The 9,396-nt window shown below is 30.2% G+C and overlaps 1 protein-coding gene across 1 annotated transcript; it reads right to left on the reverse strand.

Annotated features, from left to right (window-relative positions):
• Positions 1-4,868: 4,868 nt before the first annotated feature.
• LOC118046899 (gibberellin 2-beta-dioxygenase 2) lies at positions 4,869-8,257 on the reverse strand. The gene is made up of 3 exons (XM_035055991.2): positions 7,696-8,257; positions 5,595-5,946; positions 4,869-5,335 (listed from the first exon to the last, which is right to left on the reverse strand). Exons 1-3 carry the CDS (start codon positions 8,073-8,075, stop codon positions 5,072-5,074), a joined length of 996 nt encoding a protein of 331 aa, XP_034911882.1. The 5' UTR covers positions 8,076-8,257; the 3' UTR covers positions 4,869-5,071.
• Positions 8,258-9,396: the final 1,139 nt, after the last annotated feature.

Here is a 9,396-nt window from a genome sequence, read left to right on the forward strand (position 1 = left end):
GTGTAGGTTATACCATACAGTTGGCTATGAAAGTGCCAAGTATTTGTTGTACCAAGTATTATACAACACAAATCTAGATTAACCATTTAACAAGCAAGATATTAAGAATTAGTGAGATAAAAAGATAAGATATTTTAATAACAAACTTTCTTGAATATAAACATTGAAATCCATGTTGAGTTTATATTATACCTATTCTAACATCATTAGTGAAACCTTTTCACCTTGATATAATAAACTTAGCTAAACATAATGAAGAAGAGAAACATAAATAAACAATATAAGAACATAAGTATATTAAAGGAAATAAAAAGCATAAATAAGAGATTGAGAAAAATATAACATGAAATAAAACTTAAACATTACAAAAATACAAAGAAAGAAATAAAGAGCATGATCTTGATATGAAAAACAAGATGCCTAAATGCATGGCAAATGCCTCCTTTTATAGCCTAAAATTTAAAACTATTGATTTGATGACTAATTGTTGAATGGGTGGCCACTTCTTGACTTGGTAACAATCCTTATCTTCTTATCTAAACAAAATATCATTGCTAACGTCAGAATTTGAATAGATTTATGTCATGAAAGTTCTAGGAAATTGTCTCAGCTTTCCAACAAATAGAGAATCGGTGCATTTGGACTTCTAAAACTCGAGATATGGGCTGAACACTAAGCAGTGTCTGGGCTGCAGGATAGATTCAGACTTCTCCGTTGTTGTTACAATTTGAACGTGAAAACAATCTTTTTGAATCTTGGACTTCTATAAAAGTTTTAGGCCTATGTCTTAGCTTTCCATCCATATAGAGCAAACCTAAATCCAAGTTCTACAACTCTAGTTATGATCCAATAATCGAATGGTGTTCCAGTTTGAACTGAACCAACATCTATTTTCTAAGCTTAGCCCTCTCTTTGTCTTCTCAATTTCAGTAGTTAAACTTATCAATCAATCCCTTGATTTATGTGATAGGCCTGCATTTAAGATGAACATTTACCATAAATTAAAGGTATCTTATATTATTAGATATGTTATTATAAAACATGCTCTAACTAAGGAGTTATTGATAGTTCAAATGCAAAATGATGATGTAAAACCTTGATAAAAATGCATTTTTAAGTACTAATCACCACTCCATTATTTCTTGGATAAACTTGTTACAACCCATTCTCCCAACCCTATTGTAGATTGATTCCAACATTATTCCACCTCTTAAAAATTTCCATGTCAACCTCATACCCTTAGGGTTACACATAAAGGTATAGACCTTAAAACTTCAAATGTTTCACAATCATTTATATTAAATAAGAAATAACAAATATTTTATAAATTATTAAATAAATTATTGAAATTTATTCAAAATTCATTTGGGGTTTGAAATCAACCTAATAGAGTTGTTTAGTGTGACCAAAAGCTGCTAAAAATATTCTAATAGTAGTTACAAGTGGCAAACACACACATATGAGTGGTAAAGGCTGCAACACATAGTTACATGTAATAGTAAAGGGTGGAGACGCGTTGGCCACAATAAAAAGTACATTGCTTCTTTGTTTTCCCTTCTAAGCTAGTGGTGACTACACTACTACTAATGGAAGGAGATTGGGTTGCCAGAAGTTTTAGCTTTCTTTCTATATTTTTTTTCTTCATTATTGTTATGATGCTTTTGCTGTTGCCACGAGTTCACCTGCTTCTAGATCTGTTTAAAATGGTTGTTACAACTAGGTTTTCTTTTACTAATGGCTCTTATGGTTTTCGACAAAAAGGAGTTTGATCGATGATGAAAAATAAAGGAGAGGGGCTTTTCAATATAAGAGAAAATAGGTTGTTGTAATGGAGGAAGGCTGGTGTTGATGGTGGTGGTCAACAAGATAGTAATGGGTGACTTTGATGATGAAGAGAAACGAGAGAATAAGGGTTGTCATGGTTTTCTTCTTCTTTTTTTGTATTTTTTTCTTCTAATTTCTTTTCTCTTCTCTTTTTTTTTTTTGTACACACTTTCTTTTCCTTTTTTTTTTTCTAAAAATTTATCCCTTGTTTCTCTACTATTCACTCCCTTTTTTATACTGCATAATATTCCCTTATTAATTCCTACACTATATTTCCTCTTTTATTCCTTATTTTCTCTTATCTCATCACATTCTACAATCTTCCACATCTTTCTCACCTTATCTTTTATCTCTAAGTTACTTAGGGAATGGATTAGAAATGTTAATATTTGTCCCTAATTTCTTCTTTAATTATTACTATACTCACTAAACTTTTTGTTTCTTTGATTTTCATTTTTAAAAAAATTTAATTTTTTAAAAAAATTTCTAACATGAAAATGATAAACAAAAAGGTTTAAAATAGTGAAATGGCTGAGAATTGACCAAATTATGTTGAAAATGCTTTCTTGAAAAACAAATTCATATATGGTTGCTTTTTTAATATATATATATTTATGGAATTAAAATTGAGTTATGAAAAATATATTCAAATGAAAAAAATATAAGGATATCAAATGAGTTTTATTTTACATGTTAATTTTAGTAAATTGTTTTGAAAATGGCTCAACTCAATCACATTGATATTGTAACCTAGAGCAACTAATGAGTAACGTGGGAGGTTTCAAGATTAAATCACCCATAATACCAAGAAAAATCTTTTAGATGACTAAGGTATCACTATCATCTTAAAAAAAACTTTTCATTACTATATGAATCATCATCAGAAATATCCCCCACCTTTTTTATTAAATTTTTCTAACAATAAATTTTTACCTAGACAACTCTCTAATATATGACACATATGAGTTGTAAAGGCTGCAACATATAGTTACATGTAATAGTAGAGGGTGGAGACGCGTCAGCCACAACAAAAAGTACATTGCTTCTTTGTTTTCCCTTCTAAGCTAATGGTGACTACACCGCTACTAATGGAAGGAGATTGGGTTGCCAGAAGTTTTAGCTTTCTTTCTATATTTTTTTTTCTTCATTATTGTTTATGATGCTTTTGTTGCCACCACGGGTTCACCTGCTTCTAGATCTGTTTAAATGATTGTTACAACTAGGTTTTATTTTACTAATGGCTCTTATGGTGTCCGGCAAAAGGGAGTTTGATCGATGATGAAAAATAAAAGAGAGGGGCTTTTCAATATAAGAGAAAATAGGTTGTTGTAATGGAGGAAGGCTGGTGTCGATGATGTTGGTGGTTATGATGGTGGTGGTCAACAAGATAGTGATGGTTGACTTTGATGATGAAGAGAAACAAGAGAATGATGGTTGTCATGGTTTTTTTTCTCTCTGTTTTTGTATTTTTTTTTCTTCTAATTTCTTTTCCCTTCTCTCTGTTTATTTTTTTGGTACACACTTTTTTTTTTTTCTAAAAATTTATCCCTTGTTTCTCTACTATTCACTCCCTTTTTTACTGCATAATATTCCCTTATTAATTCCTACACTATATTTCCTCTTTTATTCCTTATTCTCTCTTATCTCATCACATTCTACAATCTTCCATATCTTTCTCACCTTATCTTTTTATCTTTAAGTTACTTAGGGAATCGACTAGAAATGTTAATATTTATCCCTAATTTCTTCTTTAATTATTATAACTATACTCACTAAACTTTTTGTTTCTTTGACTTTCATTTTTTTTTTCAAATTTTAATTTTTTGAAAAAATTTTCTAACATGAAAATGATAAAACAAAAAGGTTAAAAATAGCTGAGAATTGGTCAAATTATGTTGAAAATGCTTTTTTTGAAAAAACTAATTCATATATGGTTGCTTTTTATATATATATATATATATATATATATATATATATATATATATATATATATGGGATTAAAATTGAGTTATGACAAATATATTCAATTGAAAAAAAATATAAGGATATAAAATGAGTCTTATTTTACATGTTAATTTTAGTAATTTTTTCTAAAATGGATCAGCTCAATCACATTGATATTGTAACCTAGAGCAGCTAATGAATAAGGGTGAGGTTTCAAGATTATTGAGATGTGGCATGAATTCAAAACCTTATTTAAATGGACTTCACAATAAATAATAGATACCTCATAGACTTACAATTATTTTCTAGGAAAAAGAATCTTTGTAGGGTTAGTATTACACTAATCTTAATTTTATATGTTAGAACTAAGATATATTTTCTATAAACACGTGATTAGGTCTAGGTAATTTTTTTTTTGAAGGATGATCTTGAATGCTCTTCTTTGCTAAAAGAGTGGTAGCAAGAAAAATTTATATAGTGTTGTGAGGATTGAGAGTATTTGAAATTCTGAGTTTGAAAGTTCTCCAAAATCTATATTTGCGTTGACTATAGTTATAGACACAATCATACTACATAAAATCATTGTGTTCTTTTTTTTTTTTTCCTATTTGTTGTGATATTCTTTATACATGTATATGTGATCCATATGAACTACTATCATTTTCAAACAATTGATAACAATAAAAATTCATAAAATGTTGGAAGAGTTTTTAAGCACATTCTTTCGTAGATTTTCTATTTATAACAAGAAAGTGGACAATTGTTTGGTACATATATTCAAGAATTAAAAGAAAACAAAGGTTAGAATATGTATAAAAATTCACAATACAATACGACTAGCTTATTTCAAAGTATGGTTGCGGTTGTTTTTTAAACTACTTTTTACTCAGAAATATATCAAAATAATATATATATTTTTTTATTTTTAAAAAAATTATTTTTGATACCAGCGCATTAAAATGTTTTAAAAACTCTAAAAATATATTAACTTAAAGAAAAAAATTTAAATTTAATTTTTTTAAAAAAAGGCTTAATACTTAGAAAACAAAGTGCTTTGAGAAAGAAAGTTAAAAAGAAGAAAAAGAGAAAGGAAACTCTCCCTCTGCCTTTCCAGATATATAGAATAATCCTTCAACTTCCGTTCGGACCTATTTACAGCAGCAAAAGCTTCTTTTTTTTTCTTCTTCTACTTCTTTTTTTTCTCTCTCTTAATGCTTTCTATCCCCTCCAACAAGTACAATAATGAAAGGAACCTTTGTATACGGAAGGCCAATTACATTTAATATATATCTTGTAAATTAAATCAAGAAGCAAATTTTTCTGTGGCATGAATCTTGAAGAGGTCAAGACGCGTATCTCTCAATCGCAGAGAATAGGCAGCTTTCTTGAATTCACTCCAAGTGAAGGGTTTGTAGAGGCTTGGATTTTGTGGCAAGACCAGCTGTGGAGGCGGAGAGATCCATGCGTTGAGGGGCGGCGCCCCAAAATACATCATCGACATTCTTGGCTTCCCCGAGCTCGCCAACACTCTGTGTCTAACGCTTTCAAACCTCCCATTCGTTAAAACCTAAAAATCGATGCCATGAGGAGCACAAAAAGTTTAGGAGGAAGATTATTTTATCAACTACAGTAGCTAATTGAGGAGATTTGGTAGCATGTGTTTTCTTTTCTTTAAAAATAACGGTGAAAGAGAATTTATTTACTAATTAGCATTATAAATCAAGCCAATAGAATTCTTACACCTCATGAAACATGTTTACACCATCAATTTATAATATTCTAATCACAAGATGATTTTTATAAGAAAATGACTGATCGTTACGAACCTGGAAGGCATCCCCCACGATCACATAGAATCCGGTGGGGTCAGGAGGAACAGGGACCCACAAACCATCACGCAAATAAATTTGGAGGCCCCCAACGTCGTTGGATCGCAAGATGGTCAAGATTTGAGGGTCGGAGTGCTCGCCAAAACCAATTGTTTTAGGTGATGGGTCCCAGTCCATGATCTCTTCGAATGCAGGGTAGTGATTAAGTCTAAGAACAGAATCGCTGTGGACATCTCTGATGAGCCTGCTGAATGCACGTTTATCCGGGACCCACAAGCCCTCAGCCGTTAGATCAAGAATCTCACATGCGAGTTGCTTAACCGCTTGTATGTAATCATTCACCACGCAGCTGTATAAATCGCAATGCCAGTACTGAGCAAGCAAAAGGAAAAAAGGAAAAAAGCACACTAACATTTCACCACCCACAAAAAAAAAAAAAAACACTTTTGCAGAATATTTTTTCATTATGAATAAAATTATTGCTCCCATTTTTCTCTTTTTTATATAATAAAAAGAATAAAACACGCAGCTTAAAATCATAGTAGCAATTACTAGCAAGAACCCACACAAGAATGATAATGTCGTATATCTCTAGCCTAATGTAATTGGTTCAATGTAGGCTCGATTTGGAGCACAACAAGATCCGTAAGATATTTGTAAAAGGAAATCTTTATTTCTTTAATCACAACTCTACATGATATCTTTTTGCTGGTGAATAATGCAACTTTGTAATTTTAAAAAACATAACTCAATAAATTTATTATTTAAAAATTATTAATTTAAGTCTTATAAATCTCAAATCACTATAAATTTATATAGTCATTAATTTTAGAATTTAAAAGATTAGTCGAGGTATATGCAAGCTGGCACAAACACTCATAATAAAAAATAAAAAATAAAAAAAAAGCAAGATTGACTGTTGCAGGACAATAATCACCTGCATGCTTTCTACAAGCAGACGTGTCTCGTGAAGAAAAATAAAAATGAGCAAGAACAAGGCAACGAAGAGGGAAACATCAATACACAAAAATAGAAGCAATTATGCTTGAAAAAATAAAAAATGATTCAAGATACTCTTACTGTTCAAGAAAGGAAAAGGGGGGACAATTTAATCTTTTAGTACATTGTGCTGACTCTTCGTAATTCCTAAGATTGTTTTAGGAGTCAAGTTGGACCGTTTTAGGCCCCACAATTATACATATATATAAAGAAACATGTCATATGGCTAATAGTTGTTGACAGAACAATGAGCTAATTAAGGCATGGTTTCCCTTCAATCGCAAGTTGGAACCATCAACTTGGGAACCGGAAAGAAATCAGGTTGTTTTCATGATTGATTTTTTTAATGAAAATATTCATTAATAAAAAGCAACTAGATGGGCAAAGCTTGCCAAGGAAACCAGTTATTATAACTTGTTTGGAATTCCGTTTTAAATGTTTTTTTCAATGAATAGTTAATTTTTTATTTAAAATTCAATTTGTATAAATAATTTTAGATTGTTTTAAAATACTAAAATAATTGATGAGCATATATATTAATTACAGTCAATGAGGTAAACGGAACTCTTGGGTATATTAAATTAATAGAAAAAAATATAAATTGGAAGTCTATTATTGATGTTTATATTTAACTAGTAATAATTTCTTGTTGATAAAGGAAAGATGTCTTTTTCTAGGATACCAAGCAATTGCAATAAACAATCTTCCACCGTTTCATTTTCATAATTGAATCCCCTTGCCCACCGTCCCAAGGTTCCATTTAACGACTAAGAGTTCTTTAAAAATGGTGCAACCGTTATCATATAATATTAAATTACACAATAAAAAAAACCCTCGAAAATGAATCAAGCACACCACAACCTAATCATAAACCCAGGGAACCTGCATCACCTTGTTGGAACAGAAAGCTCAAAACCTTCTTCCCTACCCAGCAACTGATCATTTCTGTCGTTAATGAATATATGTTTGATGCATTCTCATGATTTACGATCCGCATAAGAACAACACACACACAAACACAAGATACCAAACAGTGCTGCTGAATGATCGATCGATGACGTGAATATTAGAGAAGATATTCGGAACATGTATGAATTACCTGAATTCTGAAGGGTCATTTGAGATGGTTTTGGATCTTTCAACGACGGAGAGAGGATTGGTGTGGAGGAGAAGATACTCAAGCTCGCCCATGTCACCATTGCAGCCAATATTCTTGCAGCCATAGCCAAAAGGACTAGCAGGTCCAGCTCGGTGCTTTTCCGTGGCTGGTTTTGAGAAAAAATGAGCAGCTTCCTCCTCCATTCTGGTTATGACCTCCTCACTGACCCCATGATTCGTAACTTTGAAGAATCCATATTCTTCACATGCCCTTACGATCAGTTTCGAGACGTTTGACCTATCAAGAGAGAGATCAACAGTAGGGATTCCGAAGGCCTTCGTTTTTTTGGTTCGAGCTGGAGTTGGAGAAGGAACTACCATTCCTGCTTATAATTAGGGAAGGAAGGAAGGAAGGAAGGAAGGAAGGAAGACAGCCAATCCAGAATTTGAAGCTCGAAGTTATGATCGATAATGGTCGGGGCGCTATCTCTTATACACAAGAGAGGAGTGGCGGAGAGCGAGGGAGAGGCAATTAATATTATAACCTAAGACTAGGTTGACACTTTCGGTTAATTTCATATACTTGTTTTAAATAGAGATCAACGAGCATATATAGGAGACATCGACGTTGATACGTGTGACAGTCCAAAATATTATTTATTTATTTTTACGGCAGATATGTCTTCAGATTAAATTTATTATGAAAGATGAAGGTCTTCTTTGTTGGCTAAAAAGTGATTTATTTTTAGAAAGTGATTTTTTTAGAAATTGAATTATTCTTTGATGTTTGGTAATGTTATAGAAAGTAAGTTAAGAAAAAACTTTGAAGTGTTTGATTATATTATAAAAATAAACTGGAAAATAACTTCTTCTTTTTTTCAACTTTATTAAAATAATGAGAAATAAATCTTATAAATTAAAAAGTTGAATGAGAATGACATTGAAAAAAAAATTAATTTTATAAATTATTTAAAATAAATAATAATCAAAATAATAAAGATCAAATTTAATAAATAAAAAAAATTGAAAGATGATGAAATTAAAATAATAATAATTATAATTTTATAAATTATTTCAAATAAAAATAAGTAACAATTAAAAAAAAAAATCAAATTTGATAAATATAAAATTTCAATTAAAAAATGATAAGAGAAAAACAAATAACAATCATAAAAATAAGAACTAAAGTTAATATAAAAATCAAATTTTAAGAAATGAAATTAAAAAAATATATATTTGAAACAAAATACATAAAACAATCAAAAATCTGATAATCAAATTTGATATAATCAACAAATAATATGATATTTCAAAATTTTTTACAATTTTTAAAAAATGTTTTCCGTCCAAAATAAAAAGGATAATACTTTTCTAAAAATAAAAAAAAAAAATTTTATTGATTAATTTTTTTAATAACAAAAAAACACAAAAAAATTATAAAATAATTTTCAAAAACCTACTTTTCAACAAACAAAAAATGCCTAACTTTCACGATTTTTATCCCAGTTTTGAATAATATTGTAGGGGAAAATAAAGGCACACTTCTTCGCTATCATGCCATCCAGTGCGAAGGCCGGACATAAAATACTGCTGCAAGAGAGACTAGGAGTGTGCTTAACAATGGAAACTATTTTTGCATCTTCAATTTGAGTTTTTCTTTTCTTTTTTTTTTTCATTGAAAAATTAAATAATATGTTCATTT

This window comes from Populus alba, chromosome 2 (assembly GCF_005239225.2).
Source record: "Populus alba chromosome 2, ASM523922v2, whole genome shotgun sequence".
NCBI lineage: Eukaryota > Viridiplantae > Streptophyta > Magnoliopsida > Malpighiales > Salicaceae > Populus > Populus alba.

Coding starts and splice junctions, on each gene's coding strand:
- LOC118046899 (XM_035055991.2), bottom strand. CDS start 8,075: ATGGTAGTTCCTTCTCCAACTCCAGCTCGAACCAAAAAAACGAAGGCC. Junction 5,947..7,695: donor AATGACCCTTCAGAATTCAG/GTAATTCATACA, acceptor CGATTTATACAG/CTGCGTGGTGAATGATTACA. Junction 5,336..5,594: donor TCGTGGGGGATGCCTTCCAG/GTTCGTAACGAT, acceptor ATCGATTTTTAG/GTTTTAACGAATGGGAGGTT.